This window comes from Sebastes umbrosus, chromosome 18 (assembly GCF_015220745.1).
Source record: "Sebastes umbrosus isolate fSebUmb1 chromosome 18, fSebUmb1.pri, whole genome shotgun sequence".
Classification (NCBI taxonomy): domain Eukaryota; kingdom Metazoa; phylum Chordata; class Actinopteri; order Perciformes; family Sebastidae; genus Sebastes; species Sebastes umbrosus.
In genome coordinates this window covers 19,927,296-19,941,743 of record NC_051286.1, presented here as the reverse complement: position 1 = coordinate 19,941,743, position 14,448 = coordinate 19,927,296, and the positions used below count along the sequence as shown (strand labels likewise).

Here is a 14,448-nt window from a genome sequence, read left to right as displayed (position 1 = left end):
CATTTTATAGACCAAACTACTAATCATTTAATAGAGAAAATAATCAACAGATTAATCGACAATGAAAATAATCGTTAGTTGCAGCCCTAAAATGAAATTATCACAACAGAAAGCGACAGGTTACATGCTGCTTTTGATGGTCAGTTTAGTCTTGGATTGCTTTGTCTTTTGCTGCTTGTTTAGTTTGGTACAAAACTAGGCGTATAGAGACACTCTTTATAAGATTAGCAACCACCTACTGTATCTGCATCAAAAGTGATTCTGTTGATTTTGCGGTCTTTCATTGGGCTTTTAACCCATAAATACCTAACTGTACTGTATATCGTAGTTGAGTAGACTGCACTTGCAGTCACCAGTAAGGGGAGCTCCACTGCAAGAAGCTATATAACATGGTCAGTGACTCTGGTCATTCAGTAGACTCACATCTGGTCCTTCATGTGCTAAACACCTCTACTCTGCAGTAGACAGAAAGTACACAACATTAGTGGTATCTAAATGTTAAGTTGCAGCTTGTTTTACACAATTCACATCTCAAATCTCAGAGATAAAAAGTCCTTCTCCAACTTCTCTACTGTACATATCCTACTTTATGCACAGATGTAAACAGAGAACTCCACAAGGGATTTAACTCAACAGTATACGTTATGGAGGAGTAAATTGTTCAAATAGTTGTTCATACAGTCAGATTACAAGTGTCTGAGCTCTGTTTTTCATTAGTCTTTAACTTTATTATTATCCTGAAGGAGGTTTGGTTGCTCTGCAATCAGCCATTAAACACATAAATCACAGGCACACTCATGACAAAGAAAAACAAACATCTGGTCTTTTCGCGTGAGAAACAAAAGTGCCTGCTTGTTAAAAAATACATGTGTAAATATATTCATATACTGTATGAGTGAGGAAAACTGGTGCAGACTTTTACTCACTGGGTATCACAGGCACAGTGACACTGGCAGTCTGTCTCTCAGGGCTCAGAGCCATTCATATCTCACTGCTGGTCCATAACCATTTCCTCTTATCTCAGCCGCTTCTCTCTAATCTCTCTCTTTTGCTTTTTTTCCCTTCCTAATCCTATGATTTCTCTCCCAGGGTGTTAATTTGCTATGGTGAGGATCAGTGGGCTAAAGGCTCTCAAGTAATGTCAGGGTCCAGGGAGGTGCAATATGTATGCATGTGCACGATTTGAAGTGTGTGTGCATTTTTGGATGTTTGTTGTTTGTCTGTTGAGCAAAGAATGTGCACTCCAGTGACTGGCTGGTGTACTTGGAGGTGAAGACGAACCTCATGGCCCTCAAGAGACCAACAATAGACACGTTTTTGTCTTTTTAGGGGGGGCAGGGTGTCTTTATGGGGAGATAGCAGGTCAGCAATTTATACTGCATGCAAAAAACTGTGTGATTTTTGCCCCAAACTGCATGGGATTAGCATAAAGTGGGCATGTCTGTAAAGAGGAGACTCGTGGGTACCCATAGAACCCATTTTCATTCACACATCTTGAGGTCAGAAGTCAAGGGACTCGTGTGAAAATGGCCATGCCAGTTTTTCCTCGTCAAATTTAGCCTAACTTTGGAGCGCTATTTAGCCTCCTTCCCGACAAGCTTACATGACATGTTGGTACCAATGGATTCCTTAAGTCTTTTATCTTCATTCACCTTCACTCTAGCACTAAAAATGAGCCTGCTACAGCTTCTGAAAGACAGTAAAGTCCGTCACGATCACCGGCCTGCCCATGGGTCTCAGAGGGTCAGTTCACTCCAACTAGTGGCATCTAGCCATGCAGATAGTTTTGGTTTTATTTGCCCACATTTTGATCTCCGTCTCAATTCAATGAAGGTGAATGGATTAGTGGTTTGTGGTGTTCGCAGCATTGTAATTACATTAAAAATCTCAACCGCAATGTGTCTTTCCAGATTGAGTCCCCACATCCCGATGCTCAGGATGATCCAAACACTGGTGAACTCGCTGTGAACAGATTCTGGTGGAGCTACTTTCTACCAAAGAATCTGTTCAGAGCTTTGTGGAGTTTCCAGAGTAACTGGGACATTGCCACTGGAGAGAGATGTTCCTGTTGAATTTTTTAAAATGTAATGTCTCAATGCTGTGAGCAGTGCACATGAAATTTCATTTCCCCTCCATGTATTGTACTGGGGCAGCGAGACGAAACAAAACAAGAGATGGATACCTCGAAACCTGGGCATATAAATCCAAAGCTATCGGCATGGCTAGACACAACAATAAGAAAGTGAGAGAATGCTTTCTTATAAGTTGGATGAATTAAACTTTGTCAGTATTTAAATCTTTAACATTATGATTCGATGGATGCAGGCACACATGTAGTCCAAACAACCAAATCTGTTCCATCAGCACATGCAATGATACAGCTAACCTGGTTCCCTCTGTCTGCTGAATATTGGATGAGGCTGAAGCAGCCTTCCTGCCTTGCAGCAGCTACAGCAGGTCACCATGCCAGATGTGGCGTGAGCGATGCGGAGACAGATCCGTGTTCCTGTAAATGCTGCTCGCTTTGGGTCTGAGCACGAACTGCAACTCTAGGAAGAGAATGAGTCAAGTTTTCTGGCCGCAGCCGAGGCGATCGTTCACCTGTCTCCCCCCTCCCTCGCTCCCTCGCCCTTTCCTTCCTCCTCGGTAGCTCAGGCTGACAGTAGTGACTAGCCAAAAGGTCAAGCGGACAGAACCTTAATTTTGGCTGCAGCCCCTGCAGACATCTAGACCAGAGGTTATCTAATCTGGATTTACTGCCTCCATGTTACATTTATGAGCCAAGATAGATATGTTTGCTCGAGATTCCGCTGATAAGCTGAAGGAATATCAAAAACTCACACTCCAATTCTCCCGTGAATAGCTGCATTCAACTTTCTCCCTCTCCTGCTTCGTTTTCTTTCTCCCTTCCTCCGTCTCCTTGCCTCAAATACCATCTCAGACTCCAGAAATAAAATCGGAAGAGGATCCGCTGAAGGGCACTCTTCACATAGAGCGATTAAGACATTTCTGGCACATTCCCCTAGCATCCTGCTTTTCCAGTTTGAGAGGTGAAACAGAGTAATCTCACGCTGCATTGGCTCTAAAAGACAAACCAGGCTGAATAATTACACAGAGCAGGACAATAATCAACAGAGTCCTGACATAAAAAAAAGCTTATAATTGTCTTTCCAAACTGCTGACAGCTTCCCCGTCGCGTTCGCCTTGCTTAATGGTTAGCGTCTAGGCTGTGCAGCCAGAGAGATGATGACAAATAAATTCAATTATTCCGTGAAAAAGAGCTACTGTCAGTGTTGACGAGGAGCATTTGAGAAAAACGTCGAGGCGATCAGCGAGACAGGGCGTTAATCAGGCCTGAGACAGAAGCGGTAGGTGGCAGACTTGAGAGGAAAGACATCTGATGATCTTTTATGCTCTCCTTACAAGGTGTGAATCTCCTTTCTTTGCGGAAGGCGCGCTACGGCCACCCTCCAAGGAGCTGCTGGCTGGCGGAGGTGTGAATGAGTAGATGAATGTCACGCCCACGGGCTTCGGACCTCGCGGAACAGCCGGGTTTTATTGTCTCCAAAACTGTGGACGCCGGCCAAGCTATTGTGCGGGCTGATCTAATGAAATGCAGCCATTTTCAAAACCCCAAACTAACAGCAGAGGCGATTTTATTTGGCTGCTGCGGGAATGTAAAACGGTCAATAACGTTTAATATCAACATATCCCGTTTAAATCCTGATGCAACACGCCACGGTTCTGAGCTCAGTTTTGAAAAAAGAAAAGAATCTCTGGGGAGCTTTAAACTGAGTAATCTAGTAAAAAGCAATGATCACATAGATAAAACGCATGTACAGAAACACTGGAGTGAACCTGCTGCATACTCAAACTCTTATCTCCGTTGCCCCCGCTGCTGCTGCTGTGCGCGTTATTGTAATTCCTGACTTTTCCGCCTTTAGGTACATGAGCGCTTGATTACAGATGATGAAGTGGACACAGAGAAAGACAAGCTGAGAAAGAACGGAGCGACTGTTAAAGGATTCCTTCCTACAGCGTATGTATTTAAAGGTATAACAGTGTGTGTGCGTGTGTGTGTGTGTGTATGAGACAGAGAAACAGTGTGAGCTGAGCTGGACCCCTGCGTCTCCTAGTCATTACAGCTCATTTGTCTGAGTGCTATTCCACTTGGCTGGGTTGAGTTAACAGTTTGCCCTGGCGCTCCCCGCCCTCCTCTGAGCCGAGCACAGCGACACATGTGGAGAGAGGGAAATGGGAACACAACAGCGTACGGGGTTTTGTCGGGGGCGCGTGCACACGCAGCAAAAGGGAACTTTTCTAGCACACATATATACAGTATGTAACAAATCCGAGTGCATCTTACGACTTAAGACAAAAAACAGTTTGTGAGTTAACTCCCAGCACCAACGGCTGTTTAATCCCCCAGATCCCCTGGAAAGTCTAATGACAGCTAATCAGATGCACATCCACACTCTAATTAACCAATTAGCAGCTAATGGATACACATACAGTACGCAAAACACCGCGGATTCATTATGAGACACTCATAGTTTTCGCTTTACCCAAGACTCTTTTTCTGGCCAAATGAGGAGGAGAGGAGGCTGTTAACAAAATACCCCCTGCCTTCCTGGAAAGTTCACTGCTGCAGCAGGAAAATGATGTATAGTAAAACAGACATGGGGTAAAAATAAGTATCCCTAAAGTTAGTGCACACACTATGTTAAAAAAAAAAAGAAAAGATATAATAACACCATCTGTTCACACACAAAAAATGAAGCATACTGAGCTTTCTGTATAAAAAGAGCGTTTATATTTGAAAATCACAGAGGGCTAATTTCTATGCTGAATATCTCTTTGGCTCCTTAATTAGCATCTAATAAAATTAACGGGCAGAGCATCCACTCAATAAAACGCTCCAGAATGCAAAAGAGGTGCAAAGTGAGACAGAGTGCTGTCTCATTTTCAGTCAGCGAGGCAACTCAAAAATAAACTTTATGTCATGGTGGTTATTCAGATTTTATGACTCTTGCCTTGTCGTAATTGTGAGAGACAAAGAGCTTCGTCCAAATGCTTCCCAGCATTGTAATACGTGTATTTTTTTTTCTTTTAATCCAGTTCCATTAACTCTGCATAGGAGCATGCAGAGTGAAACAATATGGTGACGGGCCAGGACCTGTCGAGAGTGACTGATATAAAAATCAACCACCAATAAAAACTGGGCTATTAAGTAAAGAAATAATTTACAACAATGCAGCACAGCGGGACTCTATATAAAGAAAAAAAACCTGGGAAAACAAGACAATTAAAGGGTGTGTGGAAACCATCTGGCTGCGTCTATTCAGCTGCAATAGAAATAACTTTTTTAGCGCTTACGGCTAATGGAGCAAGTACTCATTAAGGTCGGCCTTTTTGTTAAATTTTAAAAAGTTCATGCTATTCCATCTTATGAGCACTTTGCAGAGTGTATCTTCATAGGCCATTAATATTCTTATTAATGGTTTTCTTACCCTTGACATGATATATGAGCTTAATATCAACATTTTGCCAGCTTTTTACCACCATGAAATAATATTAAAAGCGGCTCTAATCAATATTTCTATATTAACAATGGACAAAATGACTACATGTAATGTGTAAGGTGTCACTTGTGGAGAGAAGTTTCATTAGATCTGCAGCTCCCCTCAGCTCTACACAGCCTTTTAGCGTCTTTTTAACTAATTGGTTTGCTCTTATGTAACTTAAGCGTTCTAATCTAAATTCTCTCTTACAGCTCTCTAAAAGGAGAGTGAATCATACATTAGTCAGTTGAGCAGAGACACAAATTAATGCCAACTTCACTCTGTCTGCTGGATGTGTAAATTACCCACTGTTAGCCAACACACACACGCCGTCAACAGCTTTAGGAGATAATATGTCAATGTTTGGTTTTGTTTTTGTTGTGCCGCCTATCTAAGCTTATCACAGATATGTCGGTAGTGTTGTATGCGTTGGATGATAAGTAACAGTGCAGAAATACCAACAGTATTTGACATCATTTAGAAACAGTCATTACTGCTCCCAGACAGTTTGAGCACAACGCTTTATTCCTTCTTGATCCTTAGTCCAACATTTTGGGAAATATGTTAATTTGCTTTCTGGGGTAGAGTTAAATGGAACTGATACAACTCTCATATCTATCCGTTAAAGGTGCTAAAAGCGAGATTGGGAGCATTTCTATGGCTTCCGCACGGCTCTCAACATGGCGACGGCTGAGCCGGCAGCTCGCAGCTAATGGTGCTAACAGCGCTAACGTTGAAAACAACTGCAACACTGCAGACAGATCTAGCCAGTGGGGCACCCTCACATGCATGAACATGCACTAAAAGAACGCACAGCTGGACCGGCTATGTCAACAAAGCAAGGAGAAGCTCGGATTACAACACACAGAGGAAGAGCGACTTCATTCTCTGCTCAGGTAGACATTACCAGCCCGTTCTCATTCCCAGGGTGTCAGATACCAACGCTTAAGGCACCCTTTAGCTTCGGTATGGGACGCACCGGGCTCTCCATTCTTTACAATGTAAACCGTCAATATAAAACGCTCAGGGAAGGTGTGCCGGGAGTTTGGTGACGTAGCTTTAAGAGCAAAAAGACATACACCAGGTGGGCAGGAGGGGAGGTGGATGGGTCCAACAAACACAAGGCCTTAGGCCCTGTTCGTGTCACGTGCGTTACATTACAATCAGCTGTTCGTTTATGTCTACTGTTCACAACATTCAGTGTAATTTTCACTGTAATGTAAGCCCAACCATGTTGTCTTTTCCTAAACCTAACTATACTGGTTTCATCATCTGAACCTAAGCAAGTGTTTTTTATTACTTGACATTAAGCATGTGTTTACTAAGACCCAAAAGAGTGACACCGAGGGGTCTGAGAAAGTGTTAGTATATGACAAGTTGGGATGTGAACGCATTGACATTACTCCTCTATATCATTACATAGCAAATATTTGTTTGCTGCTATGTTAATACTCTGGATATCGTATATAGCAACTTTAAATATGGCTATAGGTAACAACTGGTTAGCTTAGCTTCAACAAAGACAATAAACATCAGGCGATGCATTATTGTTTTTATAGTATATTTATATATCAGCCTCAGTAATGCAGTATGGGTTGGCCTTTGCTAATGAACTGTAAGGGAACACCTGCACTGTGAATATAACCTCCATCATCGGATTCAGAGATTTAAATCGAGCTGTGAAAGGATGTTAATTAAAAATCTGTCTCACAAGAGTAAATAAAATTTCGAGGCTGAAAAAAAAAATGAAATTCGACTTGCATTTATCACGGGTAAAAAGGCTGAATGTGCGAGGCAGTCAGACATGTGTCCGTGTGCGCACACACGCACACACCGTACGAACACACACACGCCAACTATAATACACCCACATATGCACGCGACTCACAAGTTCACAGATTGACTGTGCTCAGCAAGAAGTGCTTCACGGATGGCAGTTTTCCTTTCTTTTTCCGCTCGACAGACTTATCAACCGAGCTCAGGTGGTGCCCCATCTGCTTGCGCACATTTAAAAGACACACACACACACACACACACACTCACTTACTGCTTACACAAGTAGACACATGCTCAAGGAATAAACTCAATCAAACGTCTGCCCTTCAAATTTCATTTCTGATCCCCCTGGCTCCTTCTCTCCCTCCCCCCTCTCTGACCACATCCCGACCTCTCCTCCTGTTCTCCCACGTCTCTTCTCCTTCTCGTCCTCTGCGCACCGACAACAACCTCAAACTCTCCTTCCAGTCTCTATCTTCCTCGCCGTCCTGCATGTACATGCGCTATAGTCTCCGCGTCCACCCTGCGGTCCCAGTGACCGTGCACCCTGCTGTGCAGAGCCCACCCTGTCCAATGCGGCAGATGGCTGAGCAACACATGCATGCACACAGACAATCGCATTCACGACACGCTCAGGCATTAAAAACATACTCAGGCCTGCAAGAAACTGCACAGAAATGTCAAAGCGCCTTCGTATTTATCTACACACCGATAAAATGCTCGGCCTAGTCATAATAAGAACTGCAGCTTCAGAGGAGTTCAAAACTTGATCGGGAAAACTTACATATATTTCTCATTGACTGAGCCATCGGGGTATAATGCATCATGAATGTATTCATCCCGCCAGCATTTATGCATTTATATAATTCTGTTATACAGAGCCACGAGCTGCTGGGAATCAATACACACTTCAGCCCGCATAATGGGGCTGTAGGATACATAAGATATGCACATACCAAACACTAGAAAATGGTCCTTGACGGAAAATGCTTCAAGAAACTGCTGAGAACAAGGAGAAACTACTGGATCGAGGATGAGTAATGGGATGATGCTGAGCGCGTATAATGCCGCACAAATGTCTTTTCTCCAGACGCAAATGATTCTTTATAAAGCCTCATGCGACTGCATTACGGGTAATTACGGAAAACGCTAAAATATTAACCTACCGCAATGTTTGTTTACTGGCAAATAAACACACGGGACTGGCTGGACAACAGTGCTAGGCTAGTAAACCGACCTCTCCATAAAGTGCCATTTGTTAGGCAATTATCTTTATTCTACCAAGCAGAAAATAACTTGCAGAATGGTAAGGTGTGCTGGTGCGAAGCTTATAATACCATGCAGACACTATAATTAGGCAGCTCTTTACAGGGGGAAAGAGTGGCCGACCCAAGGGAAAAACCAAAAAAAACGGCCAAAAAGCAATTTGCAGGCGCCCTTCCAATTTCCATGAATGATTCTTTGAATTTAACGATGTAAATAAACACCGTCTTCAATGGCCCGGACTTCTGCGGCTATCGGACAGTGAATGGTTGGCCAGTTGCTTAGAAATGGATGACAGACCTGACTGTGCCTAGCTTGTGTTAAAAACTTGTTAAAAGATGTTTATGTGCCAGATTTGCTGTAAAAAGAACTTGGGTTCAGAAGCCAGCGCAAAGCCCTGGGAAGCCCAACTTTTCATGGTAACCTCAATCAGTTTTGGCTGTTTGATTGTGGGAAGAAAAAGCCTGTGCTGACCTGTTGCCCGTGTGTACTTTTAAGTATTTACAGTAGCTGTGTGGAACATTATGGAGCTCTAAATCATTGCTTTCCAGTTGAGGGCAACAATCAATACAATGCAGCGGTAAGTCAGGCTCTCCTTGTGGAGCCCTGACCTCTCTGTCACCTTGTAGCAGTGAAATATGAATAGTGGATGTGTGTGTGTGGGTGCATAGACCCTAGCGATGTGTTCAGGGTCAATTACACTGGTGGGTGGCAGAACGTGTCACCGCCACCTTGTTCTCAGGTCATCGGGGCCAAAAGATGATGCACATCAGTTTATCTCCGCTTAAGTATGTGTGTGTGAGTTTACCGGCAGAGAGCCGCGGCCGAGTCCTGGGCGTCTGCATCTCTTGCCGCGCGTGGGGCAGCATGTGGTAGCGCTTGGCCTCGTTGACCAGGTCGCGGCACGCCTCCGACGACTTGATGAGCTCCTCGTTGTCCACCACGTTCAGCAGGTAGGACGGGTGGATGAAGGGGAGGCGCACCACCGCCAGCAGATCTGACAAAGTCTGACACAAAAGAGGGGGAGGAGGAAAACAGAATGATTAGAGGTTGAAGGCAATCAGTAAGCAATGCTTAGATAACATAATACATATGCAAACATAATAAAACGGCATTTGCAGACGTTTAAATTAATTTAGGCTGAGTGAAACTGCCAGGGATGATCAAAGAGGTTTTATATGAACAACATTAAACACATAGCGCAGTAACACGCGGTGGATCACAGTCAGTAAACACAGACTCTCACATCTTTCATGAAGAACAGCGTGATTATTTCCCACCCTCATTATACATGTTTTTCTTAATAATATCATAAAAGAGGACGGGAAAAGCAACAATCATGTTTGATAAATGCCTGTGCCGTTAGAGGGAGGAAACCTGGTAGCGGCGAGACCATTAGATCAGTTACTGTCAGTGTCAGGCCCTCAAAGCCTCGGCTTAACACGCTGCATGTGTCAGATTTCTATTTCTATACATGTGCAGGGCAAAATGTCCAGGCAAGGCTGAAAAGACAAGATCTGTAAGGTTTTTTATGTTCAGGATGCATCATGATAGGTTGCATTCACTCTTGTGCATTTCCAAACATAAAACAACTCCAGAGACTTGTAATTCAGTAATTAAAAGTTATTCATCACTGAACAAGAAGCCACAAATAACAAGTTTTCCAGTGAGATTCGCTCACCATCTCACTTTCACACGCACATTTTGGTATGCGCCGCGAGAGCTGGAACGAGGCAGCGGGGGGGCATCTTACCGCTTCCACCTTCTGCTTCTGATTTTTCCGGCTCCAAATTAGATCTTACAGGCAGCTAAATGTTCTTCTGCGGCTAAATTAAGACCCAGATCTGGTTAATCACAACCCATTCAAGTCTAGAGACAAGCCAAAACATGCTACACCACCATCAGATTTTAGGATCCAACAAAAAGAAATAAAAGACTAGATTTCACACAATTACAGCTTATAATTGGCACCTTTTCCTTTAAAAGGTGAGGATTTGAGCGTGATGATGAGGATTTTGGGAGATTTAATGTTGCGGAGTGAACCGAAATGATGAAAATCCTCAACTATGGCGACATAAATATTTGTTTTGTGTGCATGTTTGTCCCATCGCTGGGTGTGCATGCACTTACGTGTGCTTATACTGTATAGGTGTTCAGCCACAGAGGTAGGACAGACTGTTGCCATGGCAACCCTGTCTATAGCTCTGGCTGCTGAATGTTTGTTTTTTTTTTCTTTCAGAGTGTGTGTATAAGTGTATGTGTGCCCACCCGTCTGTACCCCCACGGGAGTCTCATCTATGTCGACAGTAAAAGCTGTAAACAAGCATGGACGGAGCGACAGAGAGCCGGATGGAGATTGACCCCGTTGACCCTTCGGCTCGGAGCGACGTGACCGAGCCGCGCAGGGGTAGAGCGACAAAACAACAGACTCGGAGAAACATCATTCAGGGGGAGAGCAAATAATAAGCTGACACTCCGCCTAAGCGTCTCTCACTCCCACCTGAGGCCCTTTTACTCTGGCATGTGTCCCGTTTGTTTTCTACCGATGTCCCGGGCGCATCTGACCAGAAAGGAGGAAATAAGACAGCGGGGAAAAGGGACAAAGGGAAGAGAGAATGGCGTGAGGAGGGGATGACAAGGGAGGACTGAGGAGGAGGAGGAAGAAGATCAGTCAAAACGAGAGGAAGAGAGAGAGGATGTGACGGTTCCACAGCACTCAGGGAAATCTGCCGATGACGTTTCCTCTCCGCGAGCGTGCTCAGAGCGAGACGGCCATCCTGCAGATAGGACTGTCTGTTTTCCCTCCTCCACGAACGCACACAGCTTACCCAACAGTTTATCAAACAAACAGCTCAATACCCACACAAACACTGGCGGTCGCTCCCAGCGCCTCTGCTTCGTATGCAGCAAAGAATGTAAAGTCAAAGCAAGCTACTTAGCATCCTGAGATATTCTTAAGGGAAGAATCACTAGCTCAGGAGAAGATACTACTTCCAATTAAAGTGCCCCCATAGTGGGAGATTTGCCCCAGTAGTTACTGAGTCATGTCACACTCAAATGGAGGTGACTTAAGCTTCAGGCTCACTGCGGTGCTTTTCTATTACAAGCTACTTTTCTCCAGGTCTGCCACAATCTCACCTACTCACATCATATCATTAATGCCAGTAATCGAATGTGGACACATTTTAAAAACATATTGGACTGTAAATCCTCTTTAGATTAATATCCATTGAATGAATCTGAGGAGGAACGGACGGTGTTGTGCTTAAAGTCAGTTTTGGCTCATGAGATCATACGTGTGCATCTGCAGGTCGTTTGAAATAGGTCCGCAACTGACCGCTCTGACCCTCAGAGCTAAATTAAAGCTGTATATGGGGCAGTTCCAGCCAGGTGGTGCCCTCAGTGGCACAGCAGTAATAAATGTGCTAAAATGTCTGGTGGTGCGGGGTGGAAATCTTGCTCCTATTTGGAACAGCAGGTGGACAGGCTAGAATCTTGTTTTTGGTCTTCTCTGGTGTGGAGTCCGCATGTTGCCTGGGTTTCATCCAAATATTCTGGTTTCCTTTACAGTCCAAAAAACATGCAGCTCAGGTGGACAGGAGAATGTATCTGTGTTTAAAACTACCTGCCCCAGGTGTTTCCTTGGCTCTTGTGCAATGCATGCAAGGATAGATATCTACGACCTTGAATAGGAATAAGCGAGTATAGAAAATCGGTCATCTGAGAGCTCGGATCAAAACTGCCTGCAGAACTCACAGAGCAGATGAATTCGGAGTCATGAGGTCGAGAGTTCAACGCGTGATAGACTAAGCCAATGTTTGAGCTCAGTGCACACACGTTCTCATTAGCAGTACTGTCATGGCACACCCGCATCAATACTCACACACCAAGTTAACTTTTCTTTACCTGTGGAAACTGAAGTAAAGAAAAACAAGCATCCTACTGTACCATCTGCAAGTCTTAGCTACGCACAAACCCACATCTGTTGTGGCCTCTCTTCACTTGCCAAACATCTTTAAAATGGCAGTAAAACTACCTCAAAGAGACAGCATCTGGTCTCTGCAAAAAAAGGTAAGGACTGCTACCACATAAATATCCAACCCAAAAAACACACCCACGTATAGAAAGAGAGACAGATGGATACACTTCAGCGGTACAGTCTGTAGGATGATTGTACTGTATTATAATCATGTGTTGATCTGGATGGTGCATTCAGTCTGAAGGTTGATTTGACTCTAAATCTTGTTGATGAGATCAAGGGAATGTAATGTCGCTGACTTCTGATTAAAAACAACATTATAATTATAAACAACCACGGATTCAATTGGACAGAGTGGGATAACCCCTGAGTATGTGTGTGTGGATCAGGCGGCAACCACCAGGTCTGAAAAGTGAAGCCAATGCGGAAGTGCCTTAAACTTGCATTATTTCTAATAGCCAGCAGGGGGCGACTCCTCTGGTTGCAAAAAGAAGTCTGATTGTATAGAAGTCTATGAGAAAGTGAGCCTACTTCTCACCTGATTTATTACCTCAGTAAACATTGTAAACATGAGTTTGTGGTCTCAATCGCTAGTTTCAAGTCTTCTTCAGTACAGCATGATGTTCATTTCGTTCGGTTGTACTTAGCTCCACCCTCTTGTGTTACTTCTGGTTGCAAAAAAACAAGATGGTGACGGCCAAAAACCACGATGGTGACGGCCAAAAACCAAGATGGCGACGGCCAAAAAACAAGATGACGACAGCCAACAACCAAGATGGCGACGGACGAAAACCAAGAAGGCGATGGCTGAAAACCAAGATGACGACGGCCAAAAACCAAGATGACGACGGCCAAAAACCAAGATGATGACGGCCAAAAAACAAAGATGGCGACAGCCAAAACCAAGATGGTGATGGCCAAAATGCCGAACTCGAGGCTTCAAAACGGCAGTCCACAAACCAATGGCTGACGTCACAGTGACTCCGTCCACTTTTTATATACAGTCTATGGTGTGGGGATGGATGTGTTTAGTGGAAAGTGGAGGGGTAATGCCTTGCTGTTTTTCCTCTACTTTAATTCTTCTATTTCTAGGGGGTAAAAAAGAATTAACTCTCCATCTCTATTTCTAACTAACTCACTATCTCTCCCACTTCTTTTTCACTCTCTCTCTCTCTTTTCCTCCGTTCCCGCTCCTCGCTCCGACTCCCACACACGCATATATCGGCATGGAAATGAGGGAGAGTTGCACACTTGCTGCTAAAATTCAAATCCAAAGTGTCAGACCCCTCCTCTGCTTCGTGCCAGCCGTTGAAACTACTCGAGCAGGAATTATTGCAGATACTGTTTACTCAACGCTCTTGTTTATTTTCCGAAATAAAGGGTTTTTTAAAGTAAACAAAAAAGGCAGTTATGTTGCATGTTCAACAAAGCATTACTGTAATTTGGGTGGGCATTTCATGAGCTACTTTTTTTTTGTATCTTTAGTTTTTTGCACTGCAGACTTAGTACCTTGTGGTATACTTGGTCTAATCACATGTTTTTATGCAAATCTAATTCAAGTGTAGCTCATGTATGCCGTGTGACTCAGTGACTCATTATGTTGTCACTTACTAAGTTGTCTTCTTTTCAATCACTTCACACTTACTAAATACACTTAAATCATTTGGGGGAGGATTAATTCTGTATTTGCTTTGCACAGCTTTTAAATGCCACACGGTACCTGCGCCTCTATGCTACGAATCAGTTTATGGATTTATGTGTCGACTAATTCCCCTCTAAAACCTTAAAATAGAAAGTGCGAGTGACAACACGGAGTGGAATGATAAGTAATTCATGATTTTGGGGGTTGAACTAAGAGGCATATCCTTC

At 43.8% G+C, this 14,448-nt stretch overlaps 1 protein-coding gene across 5 annotated transcripts in view; it reads right to left on the bottom strand.

Annotated features, from left to right (window-relative positions):
• LOC119477027 (kelch-like protein 29) overlaps window positions 1-14,448 on the bottom strand; it is a 254,667-nt gene that overhangs the window by 52,907 nt on the left and 187,312 nt on the right. For all 5 annotated transcript variants that reach the window (XM_037750803.1, XM_037750806.1, XM_037750804.1 and 2 more), the window contains one exon: window positions 9,409-9,607. In XM_037750803.1, coding sequence (XP_037606731.1) covers window positions 9,409-9,607 — 199 coding nt within the window. The remainder of the gene's footprint in view (window positions 1-9,408; window positions 9,608-14,448) is intronic.